The sequence below is a fragment of the Lepidochelys olivacea genome (assembly GCF_965140295.1).
Source record: "Lepidochelys olivacea isolate rLepOli2 genome assembly, chromosome: 1".
Lineage (NCBI taxonomy): Eukaryota > Metazoa > Chordata > Testudines > Cheloniidae > Lepidochelys > Lepidochelys olivacea.
In genome coordinates this window covers 8132709-8154777 of record NC_140411.1, presented here as the reverse complement: position 1 = coordinate 8154777, position 22069 = coordinate 8132709, and the positions used below count along the sequence as shown (strand labels likewise).

General features: G+C 47.2%; 2 protein-coding genes across 2 annotated transcripts; both read left to right on the top strand.

Moving 5' to 3' along the window:
• Window positions 1–220: 220 nt before the first annotated feature.
• On the top strand, window positions 221–1156 carry LOC311513844 (olfactory receptor 51G2-like; the record flags this gene model as incomplete). The annotated part of the gene is made up of 1 exon (XM_084615976.1): window positions 221–1156. The coding sequence occupies one exon, from the start codon at window positions 221–223 to the stop codon at window positions 1154–1156; it is 936 nt and encodes a 311-aa protein (XP_084472102.1).
• A 15384-nt stretch (window positions 1157–16540) lies between these two features.
• Window positions 16541–17476, top strand: LOC311513588 (olfactory receptor 51G2-like; the record flags this gene model as incomplete). The annotated part of the gene is made up of 1 exon (XM_084615513.1): window positions 16541–17476. One exon carries the CDS (start codon window positions 16541–16543, stop codon window positions 17474–17476), a length of 936 nt encoding a protein of 311 aa, XP_084471639.1.
• Window positions 17477–22069: the final 4593 nt, after the last annotated feature.

Sequence of the window (22069 nt, the reverse complement as noted above, 5' to 3'; positions counted from 1 at the left end):
CTGGGCTAGATGGACTATAGCTCTGATCCAGTCTGGCAGTGCCTATCATCCTATCGGTGATGTAAATCCAAGACTGTTTTTGCTCATTTTCCTTGAGCTCCTGGAGTCTCTAGACTTGCACTGAGAGCAGAAAGATGTCTCGTTAAATATCGTCTAATCTCTTGTTCTTTTTCCTTTCAGGAATGAAAGTTCCAAACTCCTCGGACCTGCCCAGTACATTATGTCAGCTGTCAATGACACCAACTTTGACTCTGCAGTGTTCCTTCTCTCTGGGATACCTGGGTGGGAAGACGTCTATCTGTGGATCTCTATCCCCTTCTGCTTAATGTATGTTATTTCAATGGTAGGAAATTCAGTCATTCTGTTCATTATAAAAACAGATCCAAGCCTCCATGAGCCCATGTACATTTTCCTTTCCATGTTGGCCGTCACAGACCTTGCCTTATTGATAGCCACCATGCCGACGATACTGGGCATATACTTGTTTAACTCTAGGGAGATCAGCTTCAGTGCCTGTTTTGCCCAGCTGTTCTTCATCCACTCACTTTCATTCATTGAATCCTCTGTGCTCTTGCTGATGGCCTTTGACCGCTTTGTCGCGATCCGTGACCCGCTGAGATATGCTTCCATCTTAACTCCACCGAGAATAGCTAAGATAGGACTGGTTTTTATGCTAAGATCAGTGGCCCAAATATTCCCACTCCCTTTTCTCCTGAAACAGTTCCAATACTGTCAAGCCAATGTCCTCTCCCATTCCTACTGCCTGCACCAGGAGGTCATGAAGATGGCTTGTTCAGACATCACAGTGAACAGTATCTATGGCTTGTTCACAATAGTCTTCACAGTGGGGTTGGACTCAATGTTTATTTTTCTCTCATATGTGATGATCCTCAAAACAGTGCTGAGCATCGCGTCCCGCGCAGAGCGCCTCAGGGCACTGAACACCTGCGTCTCCCACCTCTGCGCTGTCCTGGTCTTCTATACATCATTGATCAGCCTGGCTGTGATACACAGGTTTGGGAATAGCTCTTCTCACTTGCTTCAGATTTTCGTGGGCTACGTCTACATGCTGTTCCCACCCCTGATTAATCCAATCGTGTACAGCATGAAAAGCAAGCACCTTCGTGCGAGGATAATCAGGGCCTTCATCCAGTGATGGATCAGTTCATCACCTGGCTCCAGCGCTGGTGATATGGAAGACGAAAAACACAAGGAATGGCAACAGCCACTTATTCCTTCCTGGATCCTATTCCCCTGAGGCCTCTCCCTCTTCCCTGTCTCTTCCCCGAATCCCTACCTCTACTACTTCCCTTTATCCAAGGCTCCACCCCCTCTCCAGGTGGGAAGCCCAACCGTGACTGCAGGAATCAGGGCAGTGGCGGGTTCCTGAGTAAGGGATGAGGATGGGGTCAGAGAGTAGGAAAGCCTGTGATTTGGAGAAGACTGAATAAATGCGGCCCCACAAAGATGGCTTTTGTTTTAAGTATCCCAGGCTGAGAGTAAGTCTTTGCAAGTGCCATACAGGGAAGGGCAGGGTCTCTCTGAGCCTCTGCACAGGTCAATAATAGTCTTGCCCTGCCTCACAGTGGTGGTGGGAGGATAAATACATTCAAGGTGCTGAGATACTCTGAGACCCTAAGATCAGGGTTGTGTCAGGCTTCCATAGAGCAACATCCCTGACGTTTGTCTATGAAAGGCCTTTGACCACAGCCCCCTGTGACAGCTGGCTTCTGGGAAGCCCCATGACTCCGGCCCCTTGGTGTCTGTGGCTAATGTGGGGATGCTCAGGGGTGACAGTGAGGGGTAGGTAGTGAATTTCTGAGGGAGTGTTGGAGCATCACAGGATCGCTGGGAGTTTCAGCACAGTCACGGGACCAGTGTTTGCCAGCCATTGAGTCTGAATGAGTCTAACTGCCAAACTATGGATCAACGGCCATGGGGGCCTCATCTTAGATGGTCTGTCTGGGAGAAAGCAGTCTGAGGGCAAAGGTCAGCTTCACGCATTGACCCTGTAACATGGACATGGCTGAGCACTGTGGTGACTGGGCCGAGGCTCACACAGGTTTCAGCAAAGGCTGCTTCCACAGGAAAGGGGCAAACAGATGGGACAATGCTCCTTGGCTTCCTAAAAGAATGTAAGTTGGGCTAGTTCTGTTCCTCTATCTCCAGAGCAAAGCCTGTCTAACTTAGCTTATAGTGATACATGAGATGGATGAGTGCAGACATGTGACAACTGCTTGGTACTTAAAAAACATTTTCTCTAATGCTTTGTGCTGTTTGCTAATGAACTTGGTTTTAAGGAGGACTGGTCACAAGCACCCAAAGGGAAGAGACTGTTGCATCCTGTCAGACCTGCTTGGTGATAAGCTTTTAGCATAGATGGGGTGTTGTTCACAGCACAAAGAGTGGGACAATTGTGAGATTCGCCCGAAGACAAGAACGGATCTGGTTTAGAGGGTAGAGAGACCATATATCCTGGTTTTACTGTGACAATCCTGATTCTTTTTGTCCAGCGTCTATCCTTGTTGACTATCTATCAACATTCAGAGGAGCAACTTGTTCAAATTGAAGCAAAGATAACAATTTAAGGCCAGAAAGAGCCATTACATAATCTAGTCCAGAGGTTCTCACACTGGGGGGGTGGGGGGAGCGGGTTCCCTCTGAGGGGGTGAGAAATGTATTCGTGGAGGTGTGTGAGAATCTTTAGGGAAAAAACTTTACTGTGCACATTTTCCCCACAGCAACAAACAAATAGCAAATCTGGTTGCTCCAGACAGATCCAGTCATCAGATGGTGCTGTGGATTTGACTTTAGGTGGCACTGTGCATTTTCATGGATTTCTGTTAAGCTTGAACGGCATTATACAAAGTTTTTGCCATCTGTACGTGGCGCCATTTGCTACGGCACGGTGTGCACATTTCAGTGTAAGCAAGGATCCCAAATGCATTTCTGCTTTTGCTGTTATTCCAATGGATCGTTGGCTCATTCATGCAACAGGAAAAACCCAACCACACCGAATGAAGTGAAGCATCATCACGGCATATATCAGTATATGCATTTGTATGGCTGGGAGTAGTGGAGGGTGGGAAATGTGGACATAAACTCTCACAGACACAAAGAGGAGAGGGAGTGATCAAATAAGTTTGAGAATCATTGATCTAGTCTGACCTCCTGTATATCACAGGCTGCAGAAATACATTCATTTACCTCCATATTGAAATTTTTCCACTGGTTAAGCACCCTTGCTGTTAAAAATGTGTGCCTCATTTCAATTTCCAGCCAAATGTTCTTGTTATACCTTTCCCAGATAAATTAAAGAGCCCATCAGTAGCTGGTATTTTGTCCCTGAGAAAGTGCTTGTACACTGTCATCAAGTCAGCTCTCAATCTTCCTCACTTCTACCCACTACACCTCTATTTGTAGAGCCAAGGGTAAGCTCTAAATGACAGAGGAGGAGAAAGACCTGGGTGTATTAGTCAGTCCCATGATGGCTGTGAACCACTGATGTGATGCTGCTGTGAACAAGGCAGATGAGATCCTAAAACATCTCGGGAGAGATAGGGAGGTTGTTAATATCCTTATAAGAGGCACTGGTGAGACCTCCTCTGGCAAACTGTGTAAAATTCTGGTCATGCATATTCCAGAAAGAAGAATTCAGGCTGGAACAGATGCAGAGAAGGGCTGCTAGGATGTTCAGGGCAGTGGAGGGTCTGCTGACAAGGAGGCTGAAAGAACTTGGCTAGTTTATCCTAATATAAGGCAGTCTGAGTGGGGTCAGATTGCTGTCTGAATACATCATGGGGAGGGTAAACACCAGGGAAGGAGACGAGGTCCTGAAGCTGAATGACAGTGTTGGGACAAGAACAAATGGGGAGAAACAGTCCAGTAGTAAACTAAGGCTGGAAAGGAGAAGGAGGCTTCTGACCATCCAAGAAGGAAGGTTCTTGAACAGCCTCCCAAGAGGAGCAGTGCGGGGCCGGGCAAACAACCCCGCTCATTTTAAATTGGAGCATACACAGGCTTACATACCGGATGATATCCTGCAGTCACAGTCGCCTCCCATAGCAGGGGACTGGGCTCATTGACCTATGTGCCTGTAAGTAGTCTTAATGAGCTCTCCCCTGACATCTGGTGGTGAACTGTCCACTATGACCCTGCTCTGGGCCCTGGCCGATGGATCTGTCCCTCAATAGATTCAGGAGAAAGCATGACTCAGCGTTATCATCTGGAAAAAGAATTGTTCTTGGGCTCCTGTTTAGTGATGTCACAGGAGTTTAATCCCCTGAGTTTCTGGTAATTTCATCATGCTGAGCTGCCAGCTGCCCTCTCTCCAGTCACTAGCCCCAGAGAAGAAGGATGGTTCAGGGGTTAAAGTTCTAGCCTGGGACTCAGAAGAACTGGCTTCAGTTCCAGGCACTTCCACCGACTTCTTCTGTGACCTTGGGCAACTCACTTAGTCCGTCTGTGCCTCAGCTACATGTGGTTTAATGCAGCTCAATGTAGAGGTTTACATCTAGGAAAAAGGCACGCAGGCCATCCTTACTGGATGGGGGACCCAATCTTGGGAAGCAGTAACCCGGAAAAAGACTTGGGGGTCATACTAGATAATCAGCTGAACATGAGCTCCCAGTGCAACACGATAAAGCTAGTGCAATCCAGGATGTACAACCGGGGGAATCTCAAATAGGACCAGAGAGGTTATTGGTTATTCTACCTCTGAATTTGACACTGGTGCGAGCTCTGCAGGAATCCTGTGTCCAATTATGGTGTCTACAGTTCAAGAGGATGTTGATAAACTTGAGAGGGGTCAGAGAAGAGCCACAAGAATGATGAAAAGATTAGAAAACCTGCCTCATAGTGATTGAGACCCTGTAGCCAGACAGCCAGCCCCCCCCCCCCCCTCAGACCAGCATTGCTGGAAACACAGGAGGAAGCAGGAACAGGGCACTTAACATATATTCCAGCACAGCCTTTGAAGCTGTGAAAGCACAGGTGTGCTGCTACAATGTGCCTCTGGGAGCAGATACCACGATTAAGCTCACAGCAGGCAGAGGCCCTGTGACAGACATGGCTCTTAGCCCCTACTAAATAGCGTGATGCACACACACCAACATCCTAGGTGGGAAAATATTTACCCCGATAAAAGAAATGTCCAGTAGTCGAAACTTATTGTTTCTCTCCTTTGCAAGTGTAAACTACTCTTGCGAAAGCTGGCGTCGCCCAGACAGACCAGCCTCAATTTGGCATAAGAAAGGAGAAAGAGAATAAAGGAGTACAGAGGTATAAGTAGGGGACCTACAGCACCATGATTTTTGAGTGCTTTTCACTATCTATCTGCTGGTCAGATAAGTGACAGCCTCCCAAGGCTTCTGCAGCTAAGAGGGTCCCTACGCCTTGTCCCTTATTCGTCTTTCCGCGGAATTGAGTGACCGATCCTGGCTTGGCACCGCTGGAATCGAGAGATGCAAGGAGGGTAAGAAGCACCCACACCTGATCTCCTATCTTTAGTGTACACATATTTTGAAATAGAGCTCTATACTTTGTTTTCTTTCTTTGGGATTGTGGCTTCAGTTTTGTAACTTGTTTGTATGTGTAACATCTCTACATTTAAATAAGTAGGCACTAGCAATTTTGTAACCACATGATTAGAATCTAGCTTAATAAATTTTGGTAACCATTTATGCATAAGCCTGACTTGTTTTCTCTGGTTTACTGTAAAGCAGCCAACACAATTAAAGAACCTCAGCCGTTTTGGCTCTAAAGCCTGGCCATTAGGTGAGAGTACTTAGAGCCCAGCGTTGAATTGTGCCGCCTCCACGGGGCAAACTCTTGGGGCACCTGTCAGTCAATCCTGGCTGCCCGCTGCGAAGGAGCTCTGAGCTCTAGCAGTTAAAGTCACGGGTGTGGAGAGGCTCTTAGTGCTGCCATTGGGGCACCTGTCAGTCAGTATTGACTGCCCGCTGCGAAGGAGCTCTGAGCTCTAGCAGTTAAAGTCACGGGTGGTTAGGACCTTGGGGCATCCGTCAGCCTAGCCTGGGCTGCCCGCCGCGAAGGGACAGTGCGTCCTAGCGGTTAAAGTCACGGATGGTATAAACGGGCATAGCTGGCACCTCACCAAACATCCTTGGCCGTCGGCGAACAGACCCATGAGTCTATCTATTTAGCTTAACGAAGAGAAGGTGAAGGGGTGACTTGATCACAGTCTGTAAGTACCTGCATGAGGAACACATGTTTAACAATGGGCCCTTCATTCTAGCAGAGACAGTTATAACAGGATCCAATGGCTGGAAGCTGAAGCTAGACACATTCAGACTGGAACTAAGGTGTAATTTTTTTCAACAAAGAGGGTAATTAACGATTGGAACAATTTACCAAGGGACTGTGGTAGATTCTCCATCACTGACAATTATTAAATCACGGCAGGAGGTTGTTTTAATGGCTCTGCCCTAGGAGTTATTGTGGGGCAGGTCTCTGGCTGTGCTAGGCAGGGGTCAGACTCAGTGATCACAATGGTGGCTTCTGGCCTTGGGATCTGCCCAGTGGTGTTTAGTAGCATGGACCTGCTATTGTATTCATAAATATGTTACAGATTGCGCAGGGCTTGGACACTTACAATAATTGGGGCCAGAGCTAAGTGCCTTAGAGAGATTTCATCTCGGTGTGCCCCATACGGGTGATTTGGGGCAGTGGGTGGAGAACCTGAACTCTTCCCAACACCCCTTGGTGATGAGGCCTGTCATCAGCACAGCCCCCTGTGATGAGGGAGTTCCGGGCCCCTCCTGCAGCTCGGCAGTAAGAGGGGGAATCAGGAGGTGCTTTCAGAAAGCGAAGGATCTGGAGAGCGTTTCCTGGCCAAACAGAGCCCTGCTGGGCTGTCCCTCGGTGTTATCCTGACCCCCACCCTCTGCATGAGCACTGAGAGGCACTCTAGCGCTGGAGATAGACCTCACACCCTGCATCCAAAGTTTCATCATCACCAGATTTAGGGGTAGCTGGATCTGGCAGAGGGTTGTTTGGATCCAATAGTGAGTGAGCAGCAGGCATTTGGAGCTGGGCTTGGGTCATGCTCCTTTCTGTTAAGAAAATGTAAGGCCTTGCTTACACAGCGTGTGCATGTCTCATGCCTGAGTAAGGGAAGGAGACCCTCTGAGCTGTGACTGAGGTACCCGTGATTCTGCAATCCCTCATTGTTATGTCCGGATGTCTGTAGCATAACCATGTTCCTTACAACTGGGGGCTCAGTAGTCCCATGCAGAGGGAAAATGGTCTCTGCCACTGATGGACTGTGTGACCAGAAATGTCCACTAACCCACACTCAGTACCTTCATTTGTGGGTGCTGCCCTTGAGATACCCCCAGTAGTGCCCGCTCTTGGGATTTTATTGGGAGTCTCGCACTGTTTCCTGTCTTTCTTAAAGCCCCAACTTCTGAGATCAAGACACTGCACAGGAATCTCAGCTCTCAGTTTTCCTAAGAAAGATTATTTAGGAAAGTGCTTTGCAGAAAAGCTAGAAAACCAGAAGCAAGTGCAACCAATGGCTCAGACACCACGGGCAAATGAAAACGAACTCCACTTTAGTATATTTTTAAATCTCATTATTTTTAAAGTAACTCATGACTTTGGGGGTGGGGGGGGACGTGACTCATAATTTTTTAATTGGGCTCAGCAGTGCTGGCTACCTACTTCAAGAGATCGGAAGAGCAAGTAGCAAAAGACACAAAAATTAAGAGCAATTTTTTAAAAAGTACGTCAGAAGCCGGAAGCCTGCCAAACAATGAGTGGTGTCAGGTGTTAAAGGCTCACTCAAGGAAGATGAGGCTGCTGCAGAGAGGCTAAATGAATTCTTTGCACTGGTCTTCACTGTAGAGGAAGAGAGAGAGATTCCTACGCCATTCTATTTAGGTGATAAATCTGAGGAAATGTCCAACATTGAGGTATCAGTAGAGGAGGTTTTGGAACAAACTGATCAATTAAACAGGAATAAGTCACCAGGACCAGATGGGATTCACCCAGGAATTCTGAAGGAACTCAAATACCAAATTGCAGAGCTACTAACTGTGGTATGTGACCTGTCACTTAAACCAGATGACTGGCAGATAGCTAATGTGACGCTGATTTTTAAACAAGACTCCAGTGGCAAGCAATTCAGACCAGTAAGCCTAATTTCAGTACTAGGCAAATTCATTGACACTATAGTAAAGACAGACACATAGATGAATACACTTTGTTGGGGAAGAATCAATACAGCTTTTCAAAGGGAAATCATCCCTCACCAATCTATTGAAATTCTTTGAGCCGGTCAAACATGTGGTCAATGGTCATCCATGGCATATAGTGTACTTGGACTTTCAGAAAGTCTTTGACAAGGTCCCTCTCCCAAGACTCTTAAGAAAACTGAGGAGTCATGGGAGAAGAAGAAAGGTCCTTTCTTGGATCAGTAACTGGTTACAAGACAGGAAACAAAGGTAGCAGTAAAGGGTGAGTTTTCAGAAAAGAGATCTAAATAATGGTGTCCTCCTCAGGTCTGTACTGGGACCAGTGCTGTTCACATATCCATAAATTATCTAGATCAAGGGGTAAACAGCGAGGCAGCCAAATTTGCAGATGAAACACAATTATTCAATATATTTCAATCCAAAGAAGATTATGAAGAGTGACAAAGGGATCTCACAAAACTGGGTGACTGGGCAACAAAATGACAGATGACATTTAATGTTGATAAATGCCAAGTAACACACGTTGGAAAACATAATCCCAGCTGTACACTCAAAATGATGGGGTCTAAATTGGCTGTTACCACTGAAGAAAGAGATCTTGGAGTCATTGTGGATAGTTCTCTGAAAACACCCACTCAATGTACAGAAGCAGTAAACAGAAAGAAAACAGAATGTTAGGAACCATTAGGAAAGGGATAGATAATGTGGCAAATGGCCAGTCTTACTGTGGCGGGTCCCACACTTCTCCTTGGTGAGGTGGGTCAGGGTGTTGCTCCTTGCCCCTATTCTTGTGTGTTATGCACTCTGCTTGTGCCCCAGTGGGAGAGAGGTGGGAGTGGGGAAAAGATCTGGGTCTGAGCCCCTACCCCTCTCAACCTCTGCAGGTTTCTGACCCTCTTCCCCCCCTTGTGTAGGGTTAACCTCATTTCTTGATGCTGGGGCAGAGCCTCCCTTCCTCCAGTTCTCTGGCCTTCAAATCACAACGCTGGTGCGCGTCCGCGTCTGCGTCCACGTTCACGTTCACGTTCACGCTCCAGTACTCTCTCCTTCCTCACTCCACCCTCTCTGCCTGAAGTAAGGGACTTTTTTTAGGTTCCTGACAGGGCCTTAATTGGCATCAGGTACTTCAATTAGCCTGTAGTAGCCTTCCCTAGTTTACAAGAAGAAAAGGAGGACTTGTGGCACCTTAGAGACTAACCAATTTATTTGAGCATGAGCTTTCGTGAGCTACAGCTCACTTCATCGGATGCATACTGTGGAAAATACAGAAGACGTTTTTATACACACAAATCATGAAAAAATGGGTGATTATCACTATAAAAGGTTTTCTCTCCCCCCACCCCACTCTCCTGCTGGTAATAGCTTAACTAAAGTGATCACTGTCCTTACAATGTGTATGATAATCAAGGTGGGCCATTTCCAGCACAAATCCAGGTTTTCTCCCCACCCTCCCCAACAAACCCACTCTCCTGTTGGTAATAGCTTATCTAGAGTGATCACTCTCCTTACAATGTGTGTGATAATCAAGGTGGGACATTTCCAGCACAAATCCAGGGTTTAACAAGAACGTCTGAGGAGGGGTTAGGAAAAAACAAGGGGAAATAGGTTACCTTGCATAATGACTTAGCCCCTCCCAGTCTCTATTCAAGCCTAAGTTAATTGTATCCAATTTGCAAATGAATTCCGATTCAGCAGTCTCTCGCTGGAGTCTGGTTTTGAAGTTTTTCTGTTGTAATATCGCAACTTTCATGTCTGTAATCGCGTGACCAGAGAGATTGAAGTGTTCTCTGACTGGTTTATGAATGTTATAATTCTTGACATCTGATTTGTGTCCATTTATTCTTTTACATAGAGACTGTCCAGTTTGACCAATGTACATGGCAGAGGGGCATTGCTGGCACATGATGGCATATATCACATTGGTGGATGTGCAGGTGAACGAGCCTCTGATAGTGTGGCTGATGTGATTAGGCCCTGTGATGGTGTCCCCTGGATAGATATGTGGGCACAGTTGGCAACGGGCTTTGTTGCAAGGATAGGTTCCTGGGTTAATGGTTCTGTTGTGTGGTGTGTGGTTGCTGGTGAGTATTTGCTTCAGGTTGGGGGGCTGTCTGTAGGCAAGGACTGGCCTGTCTCCCAAGATTTGTGAGAGTGTTGGGTCATCCTTAAGGATAGGTTGTAGGTCCTTGATAAAGTGTTGGAGGGGTTTTAGTGGGGGCTGAAGGTGACGGCTAGTAACGTTCTGTTATTTTCTTTGTTAGGCCTGTCCTGTAGTAGGTGACTTCTGGGAACTTTTCTGGCTCTATCAATCTGTTTCTTCACTTCCGCAGGTGGGTATTGTAGTTGTAAGAATGCTTGATAGAGATCTTGTAGGTGTTTGTCTCTGTTTGAGGGGTTGGAGCAAATGCGGTTGTATCGCAGAGCTTGGCTGTAGACAATGGATCGTGTGGTGTGGTCAGGGTGAAAGCTGGAGGCATGTAGGTAGAAATAGCGGTCAGGTAAGGTACTACACCTTACCTAGCCTAGGGCTTATATAGCTCCCCTTGACCACGCTCCTGCTGCTCTGTGGCCCTGCTCACTGTATCACAATAATAAGACATAATTCATGGTATACCCACACCTTAATACTTTGTGCAGTTTTGGTCACCACATTTAAAAAAATAAATTAGAATTGGAAAAAGTACAGAGAAGGGAAACAAAATGTTTAGGGGTGTGGAATAGCTTCCATATGAGGAGAGATTAAAAAGACCGGGACTTTTCTGCTTGGAAAAGAGACGACTGAGGGGAAATATGATAGCATCTATAAAATTATGACTGGTGTGGAGAAAGTAAATAGAGAAGTGTTATTTACCCCTTCAGATAACACAGCAACTAGGAGTCACCCATGAGCTTACTGAGAATTCACACAATGCACAGTCAGCCTGTGGAACTCATTGCCAGGGGATGTTGTGAAGGCCAAACGTATAACTGGGTCCAAAGAAGAACTAGTGAAGTTCATGGAGAACTGGTCCATCAATGGCTGTAAGCCAAGATGGTCAGGGATGCGGCCCATGCTCTGCGTGTCTGTAAACATCTGACTGCCAGAAGATGGGAGCAGAGGAGAGAGGTTGGATCACTCAATAATTCCATAGTTTTCTTCATTCCCTCTGAAGCATCTGCACTGCCCACTGTCAGAAGATGGGACTCTGGGCTAAATGGACCATTGGTCTGAATCCATATGGCCATTGTTAAGCTGGGCTGTTGCAGACAAGCCATTTCCAGGGGCTCCCTCTGTTATAGGGGTGTTATAGCCACCCTAGCAAACGTCCACGGTAGAGTGACCATACATCCACTTTTGGCTGGGACAGTCCCCTTTTTAAGCCCTCTCTCAGCTGCCCCTACTTTTTTTGTCAAAAGGAGGCATTTGTCCCATTTTCTCTTCCTGACTTGATCAGTTGGCAAGAGCCAACGAGACTAATGCCCATTTCTGCCACAAAAGCGGGGAAGTGGTGAACAGAGGAATGTTCGGGGGAGGTGAGTGGAGACACCAGCCCCCCTGTATGGGGTGAGGCAAACCGGGGGGGGGCAGATTCCAGCCACACATGACAGACTTCTGAGACCTGACGGGGGCCCTATAGGATTCCAGTGATGTGCGACAACCTCGCACGGGGTCAGCGGGGAGGGGACTCAGTAACGCAGCTGGGGGTCTCCTGTTTTCTCTTTGGGAAATATGGACACCCTAAGAGGACACTCTATATGGGAGGCCAATGGGGGATGAGTGCTGTCACCTAGGTACATGGTCCTGTAGCACAAGGGACAGAGGCTCATGGTTTGAGTGAGAGCTGGGCTGGAAAACAGTTTTTCCCCCTACAAAAAATTTTGACCCAAAATAAATTGTTTCTTTTCCATCCATTTTTGGGGGTGAGTTTTCATAGAAAATGGATCATTTCTCTGAAAGCTCAGCTGCCATGATACTGCCCAGCTGCAGCTGCCTGGGTCCCCAAAAGAAATTGGAGGCTTTTCATCTGCCTGGTCCTCAGAACATAAAGGAAGGTTGCACTACGGAGTCTCTGGCTGCACTCTGGGCATGGAAATGTCAAAACATCTCCACCAGTCTATGGCTGGGGTACTGTGCCCCTCAGCTACTCTGACCAGCCCTCCCATCTCTGTGCAGCCCCCTCCACCCTGTACAACACCCCTTCAGCAGATCCTGCGGGCAGTGGCTACTGTGACAGGTCCTGGCAGCACATCTCTGATGAACCTGTGCTAGCAGGGAGCTGGAAAGGGTCCTAGAGCAGTTGTGGAGGCCCAGAGATTGTGGGTGGGGGAGGGTAGCTACCAGTGGATCACTGAGATCTGTGCATAACTTTGGGGATCCCAGGATCCTGCGTCCCCTTTTCATTCCTCAGGGAGAAGGGACGGGACCTCCCCTCTGGAACGATCAGAGGGAAATTTCCCTGTCGGGAGCCTTGTGGAATCTCCCGTCTCTGGCCTGCAACCTGGGTTTGTAATTCAGGAAAGGGAGCTGCTGAGGAGAAATCTTGACCTATATTATTATTATTCTATGTTTTAAATTTTATTTCAGCTCACACCTGTGACAGCCTCATCGTTACCACTCGGCCACCCCCACATAGCCCTGTGACTAATCAGAACCATATGAACAGTGACAACAAGCCCGGAGTCCAGGAATAGAGCCTGCAGCAGGGCTGGTGCTGCCGTCCAGTTGGGCAGAACCACCAACATCCCCTGTGATTTGGCCTCCTGCCGTTTGCCATTGGCCGTGATGGGGTTAAAGTTGGTGCACACTAAGCCAAGCAGCTGCCGTTCCCTGATGCCCAAGTGGCCCCCAAGGGAATGTGTGAACATGCTTCATAAAGACAGTTGCCTCCCCATCGGAACAGATACTGCCTGCTGCCCATGTAGTATCCTCTCCAATGACCCCCTTCTCCTTTACAGCAAAGATCTCTGATGTCAGCTGCTCCCCTTCTAGCAGGAACTGGGTATGTTGGCAGGTTTCACTACCTTTAAAATGCAAAGTGAAGGGGAAAGGCTGCAAGCTGTTTTCATTTGAAGGCAGGCAGGGTTAGGTGGCTTGGGAACCCCTCCCCTACATCTGCCCATGCTCCACACTGGGTTATTAAAGTTGTGCAAAACTCTGACATTCAAAGTGCTCGGGGCCCGACCCTGCCAGGGGCTGAGTGAGAGGAGATACCACGGAATGTCAGTGACTAGTTCCCCACTCGTCTCAGGTTTATGTGCCAACAGGTCCAATATTTCTGTTTTCTGACTGGCTGAGGGCTCCAGCACTTCTGCCCCGTAGACACCCCTCTGAGTTACAGGGCTACCTGCATCTCCGGCCCCTCTTAGGTCTCTGAGTGTCAAGTGTCAGGCCTCCTACCTTGACCACTCATGGGGTGGAATCCCATGATCCTCCCACCCTCAGACTGGGCCCTGGAGTACATCACACTGCGGGTCGACTGTGCTTGCTGAGCAGGTCCGAGTGGTATGCTCCGATCCATGTCTATCCCAATGCCATTCCCGGGTACTACAGACTTTATGAATACAGGACAGAGACAGTCAGAGAAAGCGAGAGCAATAGACTACTTTTGTGTGTGAAATGAGGTTCCATTTCCATGAACACTCCTGCACTTGCCTTTGAAATCCATTTCCTGCAAACCCTCGTCGTGCCTGAATAACAGGTGCTGGGGTTACTCTGTACTAGAGAGTGACAGCTCAGGGAATTAATATTTTCTATACTGACCCCAAGGCCCGTTACCACTCCGGATATGGGCTACAGACTGACAGAACAGAACCTGAGGAGATCCAGTCAGCTATTAACTCAGGGACAGGGGAGCTACTAGACCTTTATTTGATGACAAGCAACCGCATGAAGGCTGAGATGCTGCAACCTTTTCAGGTTCTGAAGAAATCCAGATAACAGACACTACCTTTTAAGTCCCACTCTGACCCCTGGCAATTGCCCCCTAACCCCCATTGTCGGGCCTGAACTAGAGAAATCACCTTTGAAAGCAGATCAGAGGGGAAATAATGGGTTCACATGTTCTAAAGTACAGATGTGTAAATATTATGCCCAAACCTCTGAAATGCAAATATTACAAACCAAACTTTCATGACAGCCATGTATATTGAAAGCCAGCCGCATAGTTGCTGGAATTGCTACAGAAAGGGGCAGTGGTCATTGAATTGCTTAATGTCTTTTGCTTTATAAAGTATTATAGAAGTACTGAAAATACTGATTGCAATGGGTTTGTATTATTAACTCTTTGTTCAGTGAACAGTTGTAAGATACTGTCTTCTGGTAACTGACCAGAAGCTGTTGCTCATAGTTACATTCAGGGTCATGCATCCAACCACTTTGCAAGACTTGTGCAAGACTTTCCAAAAAGTCCTGAGGGAATAGAACCTCTGGTTTGTGTTTCAACAAAGAGTAGCGCTGAGGTGCCAGAAAGGGGAATGGGATAGTGGTTGTATGTAATTTCCGCCCATCAACTTTGACATGAGCATGGCTGAAGTAATTTGCACGCTCACCTGGATATGAGTGGAAACCTAGTGTTTGCACTATTCACCCATTTGTGATGCCAACCCCTCCCCTGCCCAGCTGAAGTAACCATCTGTGTTAGCTTGAAAATTGCCAGATACCCACAGACTGTTGCATGGGGAGAGGATGCAGGTCCTGTGAGGATGAAGAGAAGCCTGTAGGATGATGAAACACTCTGGATTCAGTCAACTCTGGGTAGGCAACACACTTCAGCTCCTGTTGGAGGGATTCTTGGGGGTTAGAAAAAACAACAAGGAGTCCTTGTGGCACCTTAGAGACTAACAAATTTATTTGGGCATAAGCTTTCGTGGGCTAGAACCCACTTCATCAGATGCATGGAGTGGAAAATACAGGAGCAGGTATAAATACATGAAAAGACGGGAGTCACCTTACCAAGTGTGTGGTAAGTCTAATGAGACAATTCAATTAACAACAGGATACCAAGGGAGGAAAAATAACTTTTGTAGTGGTAATGAGAGTGACCCATTTCAAACAGTTGACAAGAAGGTGTGAGTAACAGTAGGGGAAAATTAGTATGGGGGAAATGAGGTTTAGGTTTTGTAATGACCCAACCACTCCCAGTCTTTATTCAGGCCTAATTTGATGGTGTCCAGTTTACAAATTAATTCCAGTTCTGCAGTTTCACATTGGAGTCTGTTTTTGAAGTTTTGTTGTTGAAGAATTGCCACTTTTAAGTCTTTTCTTGAGTGATCAGGGAGATTGAAGTGTTCTCCTACTGATTTTTGAATGTTAGGATTCCTGATGTCAGATTTGTGTTCATTTACACTTTTGCGTAGAGACTGTCCGGTTTGGCCAATGTACATGGCAGAGGGGATTGCTGGCACATAATGGCATATATCCTATTGGTAGATGTGCAGGTGAATGAGCCCCTGATGGTGGGGGTGATCAGCGGGAGCATTTGATAAGGGAAACTTAATATAGCCCAGTTCTGATCGAATTTACACATGTAAATCTGGAGTGATGCTATTGAAATCAGATATTGAATTTAGAACCTGGCCCCAAGAATTTATGCCATGTGCTGAAAAGAGACAGTAGCTTGATTTGAGCTCTTAGGGGTGGAGAAAAAAAGTATATATATGAGGCAATGAAGCACGTTTATAAATAGCTTTAATGCAGGGCAGATAAATGCAATGACCATTTTCACCATGCACTTGCCATGTGTTTACACGCATGTCATGATACAATGGGCCACACTCAGAACTGCAGGGCCAGAAAGCGTGTCTGTGGGAATGTCACAATTGTAAAATCACACAGTGCTCAAATAGGCTGCCGAACTCCCAGCCACAAGATATCAATGGGACAAGAGCTTAGCAGGATTGAAAAAGTGACTGGATATTTGGATGGGGAACCAGAAAATCCAAATACAGTATTTAAAAAAAAAACCTCTTGGAAGGGCTCTAAACCTTTCTGATTTATACCACAAAATATGTCTAACTAGTGGGTGTCAGGCAGAAACTTTTCCAGGGAGCAGGTTATTCATAGCAGTCTATTGCAGGGCTTCTTCCACCTTCCGCTGAAGCATCTGGAACTGGCCATTGGATACTGAGCTAAATGGACTGCAGGTCTGATCCAGTCTGGCAGTGCCTATCTTCCTATTGGTGGTGTAAATCCAAGCCTATGTTTTTGCTGATTTTCTTTGAGCTCATGGGCATCTCTAGACTTGTGCTGAGAGCAGAAAGATGTCTAGCTAAATATAATCTAGTCTCCTGTTCTTTTTCCTTTCAGAAGGGAAAGCTCAAAACTCCTGAGAACTGCCTAGTCCATTATGTCAGTTGTCAATGACACCAAATTCATATCTGCAGTGTTCCTTCTCACTGGGATACCTGGGCAGGAAGACGTCCATCTCTGGATCTCTATCCCCTTCTGCTTAATGTATGTCATTTTGATAGTAGGAAATTCGGTCATTCTGTTCATTATAAAAACAGATCCAAGCCTCCATGAGCCCATGTACATTTTCCTTTCCATGTTGGCCGTCACAGACCTTGGCTTATCAATATCCACCATGCCGACGATACTGGGTGTATACTTGTTTAAGTACAGGGAGATCAGCCTGGATGCCTGTTTTGCCCAGCTGTTCTTCATCCATGCGTTTCAATTCACTGAATCCTCAATACTCTTGCTGATGGCCTTTGACCGCTTTGTCGCAATCCGGGACCCGCTGAGATATGCTTCCACCTTAACCCTGCTAAGAACAGCCATGATGGGACTGGTGTTTGTACTAAGAGGAGTGGCCGTAGTATTCCCATTCCCCTTTCTCCTGAAACGGTTCCAATACTGTAGAGACAATGTCCTCTCCCATTCCTACTGCCTGCACCAGGAGGTCATGAAGATGGCTTGTTTGGATATCACAGTCAACAACATCTATGACTTGTCTGTTACACTCTTAACTGTAGGGTTGGACTCGCTGTTCATCCTCCTTTCTTATGTGATGATCCTCAAAACAGTGCTGAGCATCGCATCCCACACGGAGTGCCTCAGGGCCCTGAACACCTGCGTCTCCCACCTCTGTGCTGTTCTGCTCTTCTACACACCAGAGATTGGCCTGACTGTGATACACAGATTTGGGAAGAACTCGCCTCCCTTGCTTCAGATTCTCCTAGGGTACATCTCCCTGCTGGTCCCACCACTGATGAACCCAATTGTGTACAGCGTGAAAAGCAAGCACCTCCGTGCGAGGATAATCAGGGCGTTCATGAAGTGAAGGGTCAGTTCACCACCCAGCTCCAGTGCTGTGCCACCAGAGATGAAAAACACAGGCCATGGACACAGCCACCTATTCCATCCTGGATCCTCTTCCTCCGAGGTCCCTCCCTCTGCTCCGTCTCTTCTCCTCAAACCCCACCCCGTGCTCCTCCTCTTTACCTGAGGCATCACCCCCTCTCCTGGATGAAATCCAGGGCCAGGCCATGATGAGAGCTGCCTAGTGTATCAGAGACACTTTGAGGATCCTCCACTTTTTACCACCCTCTGGATGTAGAACCCAGGGAAGATGGAGAGTCCGAGAATCCCCACAGCAGCCTGGGGTCCCAGGGCCACTTTTACTATGGCTGGACCCTGGCCTGGCTGGGGGTGGAGCCTGGGGGGAAGTGGAGAAGCAGGGGGCTGGACCTCAGGGGAAAAGTAGGAGCAGGGGATGCCATAAATCTTAACAAGGAGGATGGTGGGGGGTTTCCTGAGTAAAGGAGGAGGATGGGGCTCGAGGGACAGAGAACCTGTGTTTTGGACAAGACTGAATTAGTGTGACCCCACAAAGGGGGCTCTTAAGTATTCAGAATGAGCGTAAGTCATTGCTGTTGTTGGGGACACTGGGGCACGGCCACTAGGTAACTTGAGGGGATGAAAGACCATGAGTGTCGATGAAGCCCCCTCGCACTAGGCCCAGGTGTCCTTGGCCCCCTCTCCCGCCGGGAGGCACTTGCAGCAGCTCTGCGTACTAGGCCCAAGTGTCCTGGGCCCCCCACCTGGAGGCACACACACAGCAGTTATGCTGAGAATCTGCAACAATATGCTGCAGAGTCAGACTGCCTGAAACTAAGCAAGGCCAAACAGGGGAGATATGGAAGAACAATGCTGAATAAAGTAGCTTTATGTATAGTTTAACAAATGATACAGAGAACCAGGGAACTAGCTGGGAACTGGATTGGCTGGCTATATGGATACTTGGGGCAGCTTGCTATTGGATAAGTATGCTGGGAAAAAGGATGTATAAAAGCCTGTGTAACTTCCTGCTCTGTGTACAGGATTTGAGATTCAAATCTCCCTGTACCTATTTGAAGCTTCAAATAAACTTTTCTGCTTCTCCACCCCGTTGTGATTATTGGGTGTAGCACACCAGGTAACGAACCACTCAAGCTGTTGTTCAGCCTCTCGGCACTGGGTGCCGGCAACACTGTGACCTTAGAAGGAAGGGTAGGGTGTGTGCAGGGATACCTCAGGCCACAAGGGGCACTCTGGGGTGTCCCCAAGCCACAGGGATGTGGCCATAGTGGACAGTGCTCTTGGAAGCCATTATCATCGGGCAGAGGTCAGCCGAGCCCCCAGGCTGCTCTAAACTCCACTGATGCAGGAGGGAGCAAGCCAGAGAATCAAACCCCTGTAACTGGCTGCTTGCCATCCCCGCTTTCTGCTGCACTAGGGGGAGCAAAGGCTGCTTCTACAAGAAAGGGGCAAACAGGTGGGAAGATGCATCTGTACATACATCTGTACCCTAGAGTTCAGAGTGGGGAAGGAACCTTGACAATCTCTATTTCAAATGTGTTTACTCTGGGTAACAGCCTCAACCAGCCTTTCAGTTACAACAGTGAAGAAGCTGGACAGGGCTGATGGCTCATCAACAAAGACAATAGACCATGGAAGAGCTTAGCCTTCCTGTATATGTTTCAACCAGCCTATCAGTAATGCCTGCTATGACTCAGCAGGGCAGGCAAAGGCAGGGGATAAGACCACATGACACTGAACTCCATATCGGTACCTGTATTTTTTTCACAAACTGGGCTGGGGACTTGTCTTGAAACAAAGGGTTTCTGCCATATGGAAAAACTGTATAATGTGGGGAGAGACATCATCTCTTGGCCTCATTCTCCACACAAGAGAATTCCTGGAAACACCTTAGGAACAAAGACTGAACTCGGGGAAGAGCTGCCAGGCTAAAGGGATTTCTAGCCTGTGTGTGAAAACTTGGTGGATGGCTTGTATCATCAGTCAGGGTGAAGAATTGCTAATTCATACCCAGTCTGTCTCGTGTGGTAGCCTTGGTTTGTAGTTTTGTTTATTTGCTATGTAATCTGCTTTGATCTTTTTGCTTTCACTTATAATCACATAAAACCTGTCTTTCTGTAGTTAATAAACTTGTTTTATGTTTAATCATAACCAGCGTGTTTTGAGTAAAGTGTATGAGGAGAATCTCAGCTCTGTGTACAAAGGCTGTTGCATATCTTTCCCACATCAAGGGGAAAGCGACCTGTATTAATGAGCTAATGCTGTTCAGACACCTGTGCAGTGCAAGATGGTAGAATTCTGGGTCTACACTCCAGCAGTGGTGCAAGGCTGTAGAGCTGGGAAATTGGTTGTTGTCGCCTGTTTGTCCTTGAGTGGCTTAGGTAAAGCACTCAGGTAGCTCAGTTCGGTGTGCTGTCATGTAGGGTGATAACAGGGCCTGGAGAGGCTGGCTGTGTATCACCCCCAGAGCAGTGTGAGAGAGGCCAGCCCAGCTGAATGGTTATGGGGCTCTGTGGTTCCACTGGTTCCCAGCCTGCAACCCGGGGTTGACAACCCATCACAGACGTTTTAAAACAAACTGATAATTTAAACAGTGAAAGTCTCCAGGACCAGATGATATTCACGCACAAGTTCTGAAGGAACTCAAACATCAAATTGCAGAACTACTAGCTGTGGTATGTGTTGGGGGGTAGAAACTGAGAGAGAGGGAAGGATCAACTCCAGAGGCAGGACCATTCAGTCTAGATTGCCATTCATTGCATCAGAGTTGTTTCAAGTTTGCAAGCTGTACCGCTCACTTCCCTTCTCCCTAACCCTGAGGAGTGAGCACCAAGGTTTGTTTGCATTTCCCCTTTATTGTAAACTTTAGTCCTCCTCCTACCCAAGTGAGCATTTCTGGTTGTGGTCTTGGCCCAATATTTGTCTCTTAATTACACAGCTAAATTCTCTACCCTTGTTTACTGTTTATTACTGCTATGACATTTTGCTGCCTTACAGGGGAGATGCATGTAGTGTACTTGGACTTTCAGAAAGTCTTTGAGAAGGTCCCTCACTAAAGGCTCTTAAGCAAAGTAAGCAGTCGTGGGATAAGGAGGAAGGTTCTCTTCTGGATCAGTAACTGGTTAAAAGATAGAAAACTACAGGACCAGCCATCTGAACAGTGACAGGCCCAGCTGGATTCTCTGCAGTGCCAACAGAGCTCCCCCTGTGCTGTAGAGAGCAGGGATGGAAAGGAGCCAGTTACAGGGGTTTGATTCACTGGCCTATTCTCCCCCTGCCTCAGCAGAGTTTAGAGCAGCCTGGGGGCTGAGCTGACCTCTGTCCATTGTAACAGCTTCCAAGAGCACATCCCACTCTGACCAAGTCCCTGCGGGGCCACCCCAGAGAGCCCCCTTGTGGCCTGAGGTAGCCCTGCAGGTGCCCTGCCCTTCCCTCTAAAGGCCTTGCAATGACTTACTCTCAGCTTGGGATACTTAAAACAAGCCCCCTCCCCCCCTTTGTGGGGTCACATTAATTCAGTCTTCCCTAAAGTAGATGAAGGGTTAAAATCCATTGCTGATGTAATAACCTGGTAAATGGATTTGTGTACAGGCCCAAAGTCCAGAGTTTGGTCAAGAGTTCAGAGGCCTAGCAATAGCTAAGAGAAAGCAGAATAACCAAATATAACCTCCCTTTTGCTAAGATATGCCTGGTCAGCAAAACACCAGATACTGGGGGCAATAATTGTGTCTTATTCAAAGTTGCAAATAGAACAAAGAAGTCCTGTTTCTGTTGTGTTAGTTTCTTCTGTAGGGAGAAAAGTTTCTTCCCACTCATCCCACCTTGAGTTTATGAAAGGTTCAAGCATGCCAGTATAAGATATGGCCTCCTCCCATCTCCCTTGCCCAGGGACCAATGTCTGTCTTAAAACACAGATGAACAACTTGAAAGGTAATCTTTATTGCCATATACATTCACTGTTTCTTTGCTTTTACCCCTATATATGTATATGTTGGACAATCAAAGGAGCTACTTCATTCCTATGGACCCCAAATCAGAATTCAACATATATATTTTATACTAATACATTTATTAAAGTACTAATTAAATGTTAAATGTTAATTTGTTAACTTGAGACCATGGGTGGAGACATTATGTAACCTTTGACCATTGGCTACTGTGCTATCATGTCTTGCTGCTAGACCTATCCAGGGTTGTCCACTTTCCCCCGCCCATGGAAAATCCATATATTGCATTGTAATCAACTGATTGACAATGTCTCTGAGCCTAATAAGCGAGGTGACACTCTGTCAGCGCTGTACGTAATAAACTCCTGTGCTTGACCTCTACACAGTGTGGATTTATGTCCTTCAGTAGATGCTCTCCTACCCTCCTTCTTTACTCAGGAACCCACTACCATTCTGCTTGCTAGGGTCAGCATTGATTCAAGCTTGCCGCACCCCCTGCTCCTCCTTTTCCCCAGAGCCCCGACCCCTACCCCATCTTTTCCCACTAGGGCCTGGCTCCTGCTCCTCCACTTCCCATGAGGCTCTGCCCCCCCCCCCGAAAGGTGGAAGTGAGCCATGGTAAGAGCTGC